This window comes from Drosophila subpulchrella, unplaced genomic scaffold (genome assembly GCF_014743375.2).
Source record: "Drosophila subpulchrella strain 33 F10 #4 breed RU33 unplaced genomic scaffold, RU_Dsub_v1.1 Primary Assembly Seq418, whole genome shotgun sequence".
NCBI lineage: Eukaryota > Metazoa > Arthropoda > Insecta > Diptera > Drosophilidae > Drosophila > Drosophila subpulchrella.
Genome location: NW_023665634.1, coordinates 791,347 through 805,428, shown reverse-complemented (window position 1 = coordinate 805,428; position 14,082 = coordinate 791,347). Strand labels below are relative to the sequence as shown.

The window sequence follows — 14,082 nt, the reverse complement described above, 5'->3', positions numbered from 1 at the left end:
ACTCCTTCTCATCTTATCCTTCTCTCTCCTTTCGTCCTCTCTCGCCCTTCACTCGTCCTCTATCGGCTGCACCAGACTCCATATTGGCAGCTCTCGAGAGCGGGTGCGGAGAAGACTTCGCATTCACATTGCAATCGGGACAACAGGTAAGTACTAAGACCATTTGACTTACAGGTTGCTGGAGTGGCCCATGCATGCCCCGTTCTTCTTCCAGCCACCCCCAATCAAACTCTTGGCCCCGTACCCCATTCTCTTGCTACTTGGGAAACCATTGTGTTTTTTTTTTGTTTCTTTATTGTGTGAATACCCGGATGCCCGCGACTCCGAGCCTCACCCGGTACCTCCTTCCGCCGTCGTTGACCAGGACGCAACGCCTGCCGCCCTTCCGCCGTGCCGTCGCGACCGCGGGTGCCTCCTCAATCCCCTCCGGCCACTCGCTCCTGGCAACCTCGCGCCAACCTCCTTCTTCCGGGGCCGACACTTGCCGCATGAACTGCGGCCGCGGGCGCGTCGATCCGGGCGTCGAAACTTGCCGCTGCAACGGAGGTCTTTGGGTGGCCGGTGGCTCGGGCCACACCCACGGTCCCTTCTCCAGCGACTCTGCCTCCCCCGTCGTTGCCGTCGTCGCCGGTGTCGGCGGGCCCGTGCTTGGTGTCGGCGGGACCCACGCATCCTGTCGGCTTCTCGTCCGGGGGTCCCGAGGGTTGACCTTGGGTACCCCCTCCTCCCATATCCTGGGCTCCTCCTTCGTCGGTCCTGTCGCGGGCCCCTCGGTCCACGTCCATACCAGCGTCTGCTGCCGCCACCGCACACCCTCGGCCACGAACGCCCGTGTGCTGTGGCTCACGTGCGCGGCCGGCACCTCCGTCCGCACCACCGACGGCTCCTCCCCCCGTGCCTGGTGGGCTTCCTCCTCCTGTGGTTGTGGCATCGGCTGCGCGGTCGCCTCTTCGCTAGGCGTGTGCTCTTCCGGTCGCTGTGGCTCGATGTATCGTGGCGTGGGTGGCTGGACCGGCCTCCACGGCGGCGTGGCCAACGGTGCCCCTCCGTCGCCGTCTCGAGCGTCGTCCGTGAGCCACTCCCCCTCGTAGCGGGGAGTGGGTGGTACCTCGGGCAACCACGGCGGAGGGGATGGCGCGCATGGCTCGTCCTCGTCCTCGCTCCTCGGCCGCGTATCTGGGGGTGAGTGGCACTTCCCACGCGTCCTCCACAGGTGCCTCCCACTGCCGTCGGCATGCCATCGCGCCGCCGTCGCCTCGTGGTCCTGCCGCAGCCGCGCCTGCCATCTTGCCTCCTCCTCCGTCGACCGCTGCTGCTCCTCGTCCAACGGCTCCCCGTCTCGGAACCGTTTCCGAGTCTCCTCGGTGGCCCGACAGACATCCTCCGAGTGGCTCCTCGGGAGTTCCGCTCCTCCGATGTCCGTCGTCCCGCGCGGTATCCGACCGCCCGCCGCCGCCTTCCGGAGTCGCCACTCTCTCTCCTCGACGGCGGGATCGCCGACCACCTCCACGTCGCTGTCGGAGCTCACCGCGGGTTCTGGTGCGGAGTCCTCGTCGCGGGTCCGCTTCAGGGCCCGCCGCGGAGCTCGGGAAGGCCGGGTCTCCGACCATCCTTGCCCCGGGCGAGGTTCCTGGAGGGCCGCCATCCTCCTGCGTGCTTCGGCTCTGGTGACGCGTGTGCTCATTTTGGTGTTCTGATTTTTAGTGCTCGACCGTCGCCAGGCTCCCCATATATGAAACCTGGGTTGCGCGCCTTCCTTTTGTCCGATACCGTTATGTCCTTTCTTTGGGGCGCTCGCTCTCTTACGGTACAGCTCTTTTTGCTGTACCGTCTTCCCCCTTTCTTCGTAAGCCACAAGTTGTACTCCCTCAGATCACCGTGGCACTCTGGATGCTGCGGTTCGTTGTACTTCCCGGTTCCGTAACCAACTTGCTTGAGACCCTACCTTGATCACCCTTGGTGAGTATTTTTGGAAGTTGTCCTTGGTCCTACACCTTGCTTCGGGGCGTTCCTGGTTGGTATCCTTGGTATCCTTGGGGCATTATTGGGGTATCCTTGAGGTGTCTTTCGAGTACTATTGGGGTATCCTTGGGGTATCGTTGGGCTATCCCTAGGGTATCCTTCGGGTGTCCTTTGGGTACACTTAGAGGTATTGTTGGGGTGTCCTTCGGGTATCCTTTGGGCACACTTAGGGTATCCTTCGGGTGTCCTTTGGGTACACTTAGAGGTATTGTTGGGGTGTCCTTCGGGTATCGTTGGGCTATCCCTAGGGTGTCCTTCGGGTGTTGTTGGGGTATCCTTAGTGACGTGATGTGCTTTCGCTACTGTTGTTGTCGACCTTGTCCGTGTCCTTCCCGCATGGCCTTACCACGGATGACTCTGGCAACTGTCCGACGCTGAATCCTCTTGCCACTGCGGGTGGATCCCTATACGTTACCCGTATCCTTGTGATGTTTTGTTAGTGTCCCTTCCGCCTGGCGTAATCGCGGATGACTCTGGCAACTGCCCGACGCTGAATCCTGTTGGCTTGCGGGTGGATCCCTATATGTTATCCGTATACTTGTGCTGTTTTGTAAATGTCCCTTCCGCCTGGCGTAATCGCGGATGACTCTGGCAACTGCCCGACGCTGAATCCTGCTGCCTTGCGGTTGGATCCCTATATGTTACCCGTATCCTTGTGCTGTTTTGTAAGTGTCCCTTCCGCCTGGCGTGATCGCGGATGACTCTGGCAACTGCCCGACGCTGAATCCTGTTGCCTTGCGGTTGGATCCCTATATGTTACCCGTATCCTTATGACCTATATTTATGGTTGATCTTCCTGCGTGGCGTTTGGATGACTCTCGCTTCGGCCTGACGCATAATCCTTTGGCCTCGCAGTCTGGATCAACGATAAATCCTTATCCATGTCCTTGTGCTATCCTGATTGTCCTTTCCGTGTGGCGTATGGATGACTCTCGCTTCGACCTGACGCCTAATCCTGTCGCCTCGTACCTGTTGTTAGACATCTGACGCTTCTGCTGTCTGCTCGTTTTGTTGTTGCTTGAGCTCGCCAACGTGAACCGTCCTGTCTTTCTTCGACTGTGTGTGGCGAATTTTGCAGATCACTGGACAGAAGAAATCTACCACCTGGTAAGGGCCATCGTACCTCGTTGCTAGTTTTGCAGCGAATCCTTCAGCCGCTTTGGACAGGTGATGCTCCTTATCCCACACTATGTCGCCCACCGCTGGTGACCATTGCCTTCTTCTCAGATTATAGTGTCTGGCTTGGTCCTGGGACGCCTTTTCCATATTTCGCTGTACGATCTCGAATACCTCCCTCAATTTGCTGGCATTTTCCTCAGGGGTCTCCGTAGTTCGTCCAGTGCCTAGGGTTTCCTTATCATATAGGCTACTGGGTAGACGTGGTTCCCTGCCCTGGCTAAGAAACGCCGGTGTATGGCCGGTGGATTCCGATGTGCTCGTGTTCACTGCTAGCATGATCTCCGGCCACTTCTCGTCCCAGTTTCTCTGGTCCAGCCCTGCGAATTGCGCAATCATGGTCTTGACCGTTCTGTTTGCTCGTTCGGTCGGATTCTCTTGTGGTGTGTATGGTGCCGTGAACTGTTGTCTGATACCCATTTCAGCCAGGAAAGTTTTAAAGATGCGGCTTGCAAACTGAACTCCGTTGTCTGTTATGACCACCTTCGGGACCTCGTACCTTGCGATTATGCGCTCCCTAAACGCCTTCTTGAGCGACTCTGCTGTCGCACTGCGTAGGGGCACCAGTTCCGTCCATTTCGAAAACCTGTCTATCATGACCAGCAGCATTTGGTTTCCGTGCTTAGATCTTGGTAGGGGTCCAACGAAGTCTGCACATACCGTGGCCCATGGTTCCTCCGGCACTTGGGTCAACATCTTCCCGGCAGCCTGCATCTGATTGGGCTTAAACCGCATGCAAATCTCGCATTTTTGTACGTGGGATCGGGCGTCTCTATGAATGCCTGGCCAGTAGTATCGGGCTGCCAACCGTGCAATTGTCCTTCGGCTTCCTACGTGTCCCGCAGACGGTGCGTCGTGGTTTTCCCTCAACACTGTTTCTCATAGGGACTTTGGGACGCACATCTTCCATGACGCGACGTCTTCGCTGCCTGCTCGGTGAGGTATGTTTCTGTACAGTGTCTCACCATCCATAACATAGTCCGGGTACTTCTGCGGTTGGCTCCTTATCTTTTCGCCCATGTCCTTGATCCAGCTGCACCCTCCTGAAGTTATTGTTGCCGATGCCTCTTTTAATCCTCGTAGCGTCTCTGGTAGTGGTTGTCTCGATAATGCGTCGGCCACCACGTTTAGCTGACCCTTTCTGTACGCTATCTCAAAGTCGTACTGTTGTAGCTCCAGGGCCCATCTGGCGATCCTTCCTGAAGGGCTTTCGATGTTGTTGAGCCACTTCAGGGCCATGTGGTCGGTTACTACCTTAAAGTGGTAACCTTCCAGATATGGCCTGAGCTTCCGGATCGCCCAGACGATCGCCAAACACTCCTTCTCCGTTGTCGAATAGTTCTTTTCCGCGCCGTTCAGTGTTCGGCTCGAGTAGGAGATTACTCTTTCGCCCTTTTCGGTGTCCTGGGTCAGTATCGCTCCGATGCCGATAGTCGCTGGCGTCTGTTTGTAGGATGAAAGTTCTACTAAAGTCCGGGCATGCTAGCACTGGATCTGCCACGAGTCTTGCCTTAACCTTGTAACGAACTGATTTTGTATGTCTGCTCGCTACGAGATTCGTGCGGCTAGCGCAGAAGATTGTGTGTTCGTCCCACCAAATTTATATGACGTGACTGCCCCGTAGATCAGTGAGAAAACAAAAGGTTCAAATGGCAACAGTGGGATTTATTCTCGTGGTACTGGTACAGCGGGTGTGTGGCTGTGCTGGCTTCTGTATCTCCTTGCTCTGGTTCCGCCGGCTGCTGGTGCTCCTCCTTCTGGCTTGTCGACGCGTTGACTCGGCTTCCGCTTGGTTCCTGGGTCTCGGGACGCTCGTAGTGGCCGCCTCTGCTCACTCGCCGACGCGCTGCCTCGGGGTCGCTTGTTGCGCCTTAGACTCGCAGAGAGCTCGGCCTTGTGGGCTTAGGGAAGCGTCACCGTTCTCAGACTAGGGTGAACAAGCCTTGCTCTCCAGGCCGACGCCTTTCGAGGCAATACCTGTCCCTTGCTCTGTCCCGGACGGTCCCGCTAGGATCTTGCTCAGATCGCGCTGACAGTCCAGGCTGTCGCCAGGAAGCTGCCTAGCAGTTCACTTCGCTTTACGCCTAGCGCAGACGAACGTTCCACCCGGCTTCAACCTAATGCTTATCGTCCGTGACGCGCCTGCGCTCCCCAATGAGCTCCGCGCGGCGATGGTAACGTGGCTGCCGGAAATGTCTGCTGGCGTCGCTGCCGATGTCTTCTGCGTTGTCTCCTGACCAGAAGCTTGTCGTTCTGGCACTCGGGGAGTTGGGCGGTTGCTGTTCAGGAACTTCGCCGGTAATCGCAGGGCTCCGATCTACCGCTCGTCCGTCACGCCAGGTCCTGCTTGGTCGGGCAAGGTACGCTGGGTCTCAGACAACTTTCCTCCCCAAACTGACGGTTCCTCGTCGTAGGACTCTTCCGCTTGTCTCTGACAGACCCGCCGGGCGACTCGCCAGGGTGTGGTCGTGACAAAGTTGGAAAACGAACGCCTTGACTTAGCCGTGTGATGCCTTCCGGAACTCAGCCACTTGTGTCTCAATTCGGAGATTCCTGATGTCCCAATCCCGAACGTCTCGACGTGGCGATCTCGCTCCTTGTGTGCTTCCCACGGCGCTGCTTCCGACGACTCGCTTGTTTGTAGCTCCATCGTAGATTACTTGCTTGACTGGTTGTTCACTTGGTACTTTTGACTGATCTTGAAGGTTTGACTCCTCGTGATCGACTGATCCAGCTGCCAGCGCTCTGCGGCCTTATATAGGGCCTCCGGGAACCGTTATTTCCCTTCTGCGCACGGCACGCTGGATCTCTCCACTCCGGGTCCAAAGTTCGTGCCTCCTGGTTGACCCACTTGCCCTTCACGTACCGCTTCCAACCGATGCTCTGCCCACAGCTGCCGTCCCGCTGATTCCCATGATGTTTGTGGCACGCCTGTGTGCCACTCCACTGCCGAGATGTGGCACTTCTTCTCCCGGTCCAAAGTTCACGGGAGAGTCCAAAGTCCGGTGCAGTTCCGTTATCCGCTTTTGCACACGGCACTCTTGCTCTGCCCGCCAAGTCTCCATTCTCTCATTCTCCGGTCCTTGGTCTCCAATCTCTCTCGCTCTCCTTCATTGGTCTCCAAACTCTCTCGATCTCCATCCAAGTCTCCAAACTCTCTTCGCCGCGCCGTTACTACGCGAGTTCGCCGCGTATCTGGTAAGCGGCCGGCCATCTGCTACTGCTTCTATTTGTGTGGAGTTATTCAACTCCTCACATTCCTCCCTTACTTCGGGAAACATTTAAAACTGGTTCCTACTCTCCGGCGTTTCCTTGCTTATCCTAGCCTTCGAGTCCTTGTGATTCCCGCGGCGCTCCCTCGTTGCTCCCTCGATGCTCCCTCGACGCTCTTAACTCCGTTGAGTTTCTACAGCGCTGGTCATCCTCCTCGTAGCAACTTGAATCTCCCGCGCCGATATTTTCCTGACTCCACTGGGACATCGATACTCGTGTGCTATCGATCCCCAGCTCGCTGCTCATTGCTGCGTTCTACTCCTTTTATTCGCTTCCTCCGCCTGGTCACACCATTCGTGCGTGATCGATGTGCGTTATCGATATCGACGGTGCGGCGTTGCCACCTGCTCGTTGCGATATTTCCACCTTTGGCCGATACTACCATTTGACGTGTATCCATCGATCGCACTTTCATCTAGTGCCAATCGATCGCCTATCGAGGCGCCCCCTTCCCTGGCTCGTGGTGATTTTGCAACTTTTGATCTGCCCGCACAGCTCCTGGCTGATCTGTCTTTTCCATTTTATCTTCTCAGCTCCTTCCAGCCTATGCCGTTCGTTGCCCTCAACCTCCAGTACAATGGCCCCAGCGGCCTTGAATAACGTTTGGCCTTCGTTTGTAGCAGAGCTTTTCTGCCCGTGGTGAGTTGCACTTTTGGTTGAACCGGCATTTACTTTCCTTTCCTTTCAGGGTTTGTTCGTGTTTTTTTCCTGTTAACTGTTGGTGCGATGCGTGTTTCTGTCTTTTGTTACCAGCTGGCTACGGTGTAGATCTGATTCTGCACCGTCCTCCCCCTTTCCTCGGGTAACAACTAGACGGGTTCGTCCGACGCCTTCCGTAAAGAATCTCCGGATGCTATGGTGTGCCTGGACTGCGCGCCTTGTGTTGCTTGTCTCCCTCCGCGCATACTCTCTTCTACGTGGCATAAACGGTTGACTCTGGCTCGCCCCGACGCTGAAACCTGCTGCCTTGCCTGTCTGTTGCCGTTTTATAAGTGTCCCTTCCGCCTAGCGTAATCGCGGGTGACTCTGGCAACTGCCCGACGCTGAATCCTGTTGCCTTGCGGTTGGGATCACCAACCATCCTTATCCACGTCTTTGTAACCTATCCTTATGGTTGACCTTTCTGCGTGGCGTGTGGATGACTCTCGCTTAAGCCTGACGCATAATCCTGTGGCCTCGCAGTCTGGATCAACGTGAAATCCTTATACATGTCCTTGTGCTATCCTGATTGTCCTTTCCGTGTGGCGTATGGATGACTCTCGCTTCGGCCTGACGCCTAGTCTTGTCGCCTCGTACCTGTTGTTAGACATCTGACGCTTCTGCTGTCTGCTCGTTTTGTTGTTGCTTGAGCTCTCCAACGTGAACCGTCCTTTCTTTCTTCGACTGTGTGTGGCGAATTTTGCAGATCAATGGAGAGACGAAATCTACAACCTGGTAAGGGCCATCGTACCTCGGGGCTAGTTTTGCACCGAATCCTTCAGCCGCTTTGGACAGGTGATGCTCCTTGGCCCACACTATGTCGCCCACCGCTGGTGACCATTGCCTCCTTCTCAGATTGTAGTGTCTGGCTTGGTCCTGGGACGCCTTTTCCATATTTCGCCGTACGATCTCGAATACCTCCCTCAGTTTGTTGGCATTTTCCTCAGGGGTCTCCGTAGTTCGTCCAGTGCCTAGGGTTTCCTTATCATATAGGCTACTGGGTAGACGTGGTTCCCTGCCCTGGCTAAGAAACGCCGGTGTATGGCCGGTGGATTCCGATGTGCTCGTGTTCACTGCTCTCTGGCCACTTCTCGTCCCAGTTTCTCTGGTCCTGCCCTGCGAATTGCGCAATCATGGTTTTGACCGTTCTGTTCGCTCGTTCGGTCGGATTTTCTTGTGATGTGTATGGTGCGGTGAACTGTTGTCTGATACCCATCTCAGCCAGGAAATTTTTAAATATGCGGCTTGCAAACTGTACTCCATTGTCCGTTATGACCACCTTCGGGACCCCGTACCTTGCTATTATGCGCTCCCTAAACGCCTTCTTGAGCGACTCTGCTGTCGCACTGCGTAGGGGCACCAGTTCCGTCCATTTCGAAAACCTGTCTATCATGACCAGCAGCATTTGGTTCCCGTGCTTAGATCTTGGTAGGGGTCCAACGAAGTCTGCACATACCGTGGCCCATGGTTCCTCCGGCACTTGGGTCAACATCTTCCCGGCCGCCTGCATCTGATTGGACTTAAACCGCATGCAAATCTCGCATTTTCGTACGTGGGCTCGGGCGTCTCTATGCATGCCTGGCCAGTAGTATCGGGCTGCCAACCGTGCAACTGTCCTCCGGCTTCCTACGTGTCCCGCAGACGGTGCGTCGTGGTTTTCCCTCAACACTGTTTCTCATAGGGACTTTGGGACGCACATCTTCCATGACGCGACGTCTTCGCTGCCTGCTCGGTGAGGTATGTTTCTGTACAGTGTCTCACCATCCATAACATAGTCCGGGTACTTCTGCGGTTGGCTCCTTATCTTTTCGCCCATGTCCTTGATCCAGCTGCACCCTCCTGAAGTTATTGTTGCCGATGCCTCTTTTAATCCTCGTAGCGTCTCTGGTAGTGGTTGTCTCGATAATGCGTCGGCCACCACGTTTAGCTGACCCTTTCTGTACGCTATCTCAAAGTCGTACTGTTGTAGCTCCAGGGCCCATCTGGCGATCCTTCCTGAAGGGCTTTCGATGCTGTTGAGCCACTTCAGGGCCATGTGGTCGGTTACTACCTTAAAGTGGTAACCTTCCAGATATGGCCTGAGCTTCCGGATCGCCCAGACGATCGCCAAACACTCCTTCTCCGTTGTCGAATAGTTCTTTTCCGCGCCGTTCAGTGTTCGGCTCGAGTAGGAGATTACTCTTTCGCCATTTCCGGTGTCCTGGGTCAGTATCGCTCCGATGCCGTAGTCGCTGGCGTCTGTTTGCAGGATGAAAGTTCTACTGAAGTCCGGGCATGCTAGCACTGGATCTGCCATGAGTCTTGCCTTAACCTCCTCAAACGCCATCTGGTGCTCTGGTGTCCACTCCCACTTACTTACAAATCGGTGGTACCACGACGCTACTCCTAGGTATTGCCGGAGCTCTTTGACAGTCGATGGCGGTTCTAGTTCGGCGATGGCGGCTACTTTTTCTGGATCTGTTCCTATTTCCTCGCTAGTCACTCGATGTCCCAGGTACAGCAACTCCTTTTTGAAGAATTGGCATTTTTCTGGATTCAGCCTCATGTTTGCCTCCCTTAGACGCCGGAACACTTCCCTCAGGGTTCTTTGGTGTTCTTCCAGCGTGCGACCGATCACTATTATGTCATCCTGGTAAGCGAATGCGTGAGGTGACATCTCGGGGCCAATTACTTGGTCCAAGACTCGCTGAAACGTTGCCGACGCCGAGTGAAGTCCGAACGGCATTACCCTCCACTGAAACAGAATTTTGCCTGGTACCGTAAACGCTGTATATTGCCTGCTACTTTCTTCCAGTGGGATCTGCCAGTATCCATCCTTCAGGTCCAAGCTGCTGATGTACCGCGCTTCTCTTAGTTGATCTAGGATGTAGTTTATGCGGGGCATTGGGTAGGCATCCTTCACTGACTTCGCGTTGATCTGCCTGAAGTCGACACACAGTCTCCACTTGCCTGTCTTCTTTTTCACCATCACGATGGGGGAGCTGTATGGGCTCTTTGAATGCTCTATGAACCCCATTTGGAGAAGCTCGTCCACCTTTGCGTTGATTTCCCCTTGGATTTTTGGGTTCTTTGGGTAGTATCTCTGCTTGATTGGCTTGTCGTCCTTCATTTTGATCTGGTGTTCTGCCATATTCGATGTTCCCGACATTGTGCTGAAGTCTGCCAGCTCTGTTTCAAGGAACGCTGTAGTATCGTCCAACTCGTTTACTTGTTGAACGAGTGCTACTGATAGCTTCTCCTCGAGCCATCCATTGTGTCGGTTCCTGGCTGGTATTATTATTTCGTGTCCAGCACACCTTATCTCCGACTTGTTTCAGGAAGTTCCATCCCAACACTAATGGATCCACTACCCCGGGTAAAATCAACAGGCTCATGGTCACTTGTTTGTTGCCGAATTTGACCTCCACCTCGAACTGCGCATTAATTCCGCCGCACCTTCCATCTGCCAACCTAACTTGCCGTCTCGTCCTGGTAATCTTTCTAAGAGCAGCAATATTCTCCGCCAATTCTTCGCTAACGAAGCTTGCCGTTGCTCCGATGTCGATTGTGGCTTTGTAGCTTTTCCCACCAATCGTCACAGCTGCGGACAACTGCTGCTCCTCCTCGATTAGCTTGCCCGTTAGCTTGGAGAGGTGGCATTGTGCGATCCCCGCTCGCCTCTCTGCGGCTGAGATCGCTGGCCATTTCCCGATCGTTGGCAGCAATCGACGCTCCTAACACCCACCTTGCCGCATATCCAGCAAAACAGCAACCGCTGGTTTCGACATCCTCTAGCCCAGTGTCCGTTCCCACCGCATTTCCGTCAGGCCTCCTGCGGGTCTGTGATATGGGTGGCATCTTGTGGCCTCTGTGTGTTGCTTGGCGGCCTCCACAAGGTATTGATTGGCTGTCTCTGTTGCTGTGGGGGTGATGCCCAATGGCCTCCGCGTGGTGCTTCTGTTGCCTGCTGTCGTCTGGCTTGGCGTGGTGGTGACCATTGGTCGTTTCCTCGTGTGTCCTGGTTATCTACCTCCTCGCATCTCCTGCATGTCACCTATGCTGGTGACGCCGACTTTGTCTTTGAGAACTTGTTCTCCTGTGCGAAGACTTCCCGTTCCTTTTCAAGTTCTTCGTACTCATCGGCTAGGATCATTAGCGTGTCCAGGTCCGACACTTTGTATGCTCTTAAGAACATCCGTAGGCTTGGGTGCAGTTCTCTTTAATGACCCTTAACGTCTCTTTCGTAGAATAGTTAAGTGGTCTCACCATCGTCTGCATATCGATCATGTAGTCCTTGAACGACTCGCTGAAGCCTTGCTTCCTTTGCCAGACCTGGTCCGCCAGCCTGGTGAAGAAATCTCTTGGCAGGAAATATGTGTGGAAACTTTCAATGAATTCTGCCCAAGTTCTCCACTGCTTATTGTTGGCGATGAACCATTTCAAAGCCCTTCCTTTTAGCAACTCCGGCATCGCTCGAGGGATCATATCAAGCTCCAAACCGTACGTGTTGGCGGACCATTCTACCTGCTCCAGGAACTCGAATGGTTTTTCCGCCCCGTCGAACCTGAACGACCATTCGCGGACCTGTTTAGCGACCTTTGCATAGTCCGACTGGCTTGGTCTCGGGGTCAGCGCTGCTGTTTTCTTTTCTTGGCTTGATTCTCTCCTGTGGGCCTCTTTTTGCATGTTGTCAATGCTCAGGCTTGCCACCAGGTTTTCCCCTTCAGCGTTCGTTAGCGTAATGCTTGGACCGGCTCTGTCGTAGTATGTTGCCTCCAGCTCGGCCCAGATGTCGACGAGTTGTGGATCATTCTCTGTTTCGGAGTAGTATTCCAAAAGTGCCTTCCTCATGTCGTCTAGCCTGCCCTCCAGGGCGACATTGAGCCTCTGTGCGACATGGGCGAAGTCTTCCTTCTTGAGGCGGTAAGTCCACTTCTTTCCCATTTTTACTGTGCTGTTCTCACTGTTGGGACAATCACGTTGGGCGCCAGATGTAACGATCTGATTTTGTATGTCTGCTCGCTACGAGATTCGTGCGGCTAGCTCAGAAGATTGTGTGTTCGTCCCACCAAATTTATATGACGTGACTGCCCCGTAGATCAGTGAGAAAACAAAAGGTTCAAATGGCAACAGTGGGATTTATTCTCGTGGTATTGGTACAGCGGGTTTGTGGCTGTGCTGGCTTCTGTCTCTCCTTGCTCTGGTTCCGCCGGCTGCTTGTGCTCCTCCTTCTGGCTTGTCGACGCGTTGACTCGGCTTCCGCTTGGCTCCTGGGTCTCGGGACGCTCGTAGTGGCCGCCTCTGCTCACTCGCCGACGCGCTGCTTCGTGGTCGCATGTTGCGCCTTAGACTCGCAGAGAGCTCGGCCTTGTGTGCTTAGGGAAGCGTCACCGTGCTCTCCAGGCCGACGCCTTTCGAGGCAATACCTGTCCCTTGCTCTGTCCCGGACGGTCCCGCTAGGTTCTTGCTCAGATCGCGCTGACAGTCCAGGCTGTCGCCAGGAAGCTGCCTAGCAGTTCACTTCGCTATACGCCTAGCGCAGACGAACGTTCCACCCGGCTTCACCCTAATGCTTATCGTCCGAGACGCGCCTGCGCTCCCCAATGATCTCCGCGCGGCGATGGTAACGTGGCTGCCGGAAATGTCTGCTGGCGTCGCTGCCGATGTCTTCTGCGTTGTCTCCTGACCAGTAGCTTGTCGTTCTGGCACTCGGGGAGTTTGGCGGTTGCTGTTCAGGAACTTCGCCGGTAATCGCAGGGCCCTCCAGGCGATCGCCTCTTGAAACCGCAAATCGATCTACCGCTCGTCCGTCACGCCAGGTCCTGCTTGGTCGGGCAAGGTACGCTGGGTCCCAGACAACTTTCCTCCCCAAACTGACGGTTCTTCGTCGTAGGACTCTTCCGCTTGTCTCTGACAGACCCGCCGGGCGACTCGCCAGGGTGCGGTCATGACAAAGTTGGAAAACGAACGCCTTGACTTAGCCGTGTGATGCCTTCCGGAACTCAGCCACTTGTGTCTCAATTCGGAAATTCCTGATGTCCCAACCCCGAACGTCTTGACGTGGCGATCTTGCTCCTTGTGTGCTTCCCACGGCGCTGCTTCCGACGACTCGCTTGGTTGTAGCTCCCTCGTAGATTACTTGCTTGACTGATTGTTCACTTGGTACTTTGACTGATCTTGAAGGTTTGACTCCTCGTGATCGACTGATCCAGCTGCCAGCGCTTTGCGGCCTTATATAGGGCCTCCGGGAACCGTTGTTTCCCTTTTGCGCACGGCCCGCTGGATCTCTCCACTCCGGGTCCAAAGTCCGTGCCTCCTGGTTGACCCACTTGTCCTTCACGTACCGCTTTCAATCGATGCTCCGCCCACTGCTGCCGTCCCGCTGATTCCCGTGATGCTTGTGGCACGCCTGTGTGCCGCTCCACTGCCGAGATGTGGCCCTTCTTCTCCCGGTCCAAAGTTCACGGGAGAGTCCAAAGTCCGGTGCAGTTCCGTTATCCGCTTTTGCACACGGCACTCTTGCTCTGCCCGCCAAGTCTCCATCCTCTCATTCTCCGCTCCTTGGTCTCCAATCTCTCTCGCTCTCCTTCATTGGTCTCCAAACTCTCTCGATCTCCATCCTTGGTCTCCAAACTCTCTCGCTCTCCTCGCCGTGCCGTTACTACGCAAGTTCGCCGCGTATCTGGTAAGCGGCCGGCCATCTGCTGCTGCTTCTATTTGTGGGGAGTTATTCAACTCCTCACACTAGTTACTGTAATCGTGAATCACAACCATTTTTGAATTGAATTGGAGACCCCTATTATTGTGGTTGATCTTTTATATCAAAACGAATCAGTGAAAACTGGTCCTATTGATGTGAGAATTTCAATAGAACTGAAAACACCAAGTCATGTAAATACCCAAGCTTACTGTCTCCTCATACATGTCCGTTTT

At 55.0% G+C, this 14,082-nt stretch overlaps 1 protein-coding gene across 1 annotated transcript; it reads right to left on the bottom strand.

The window, feature by feature from the left end:
* Positions 1-292: 292 nt before the first annotated feature.
* On the bottom strand, positions 293-1,684 carry LOC119562280 (ESX-1 secretion-associated protein EspI-like). The gene has a single exon (XM_037875455.1). The coding sequence runs from the start codon at positions 1,682-1,684 to the stop codon at positions 293-295; it is 1,392 nt and encodes a 463-aa protein (XP_037731383.1).
* Positions 1,685-14,082: the final 12,398 nt, after the last annotated feature.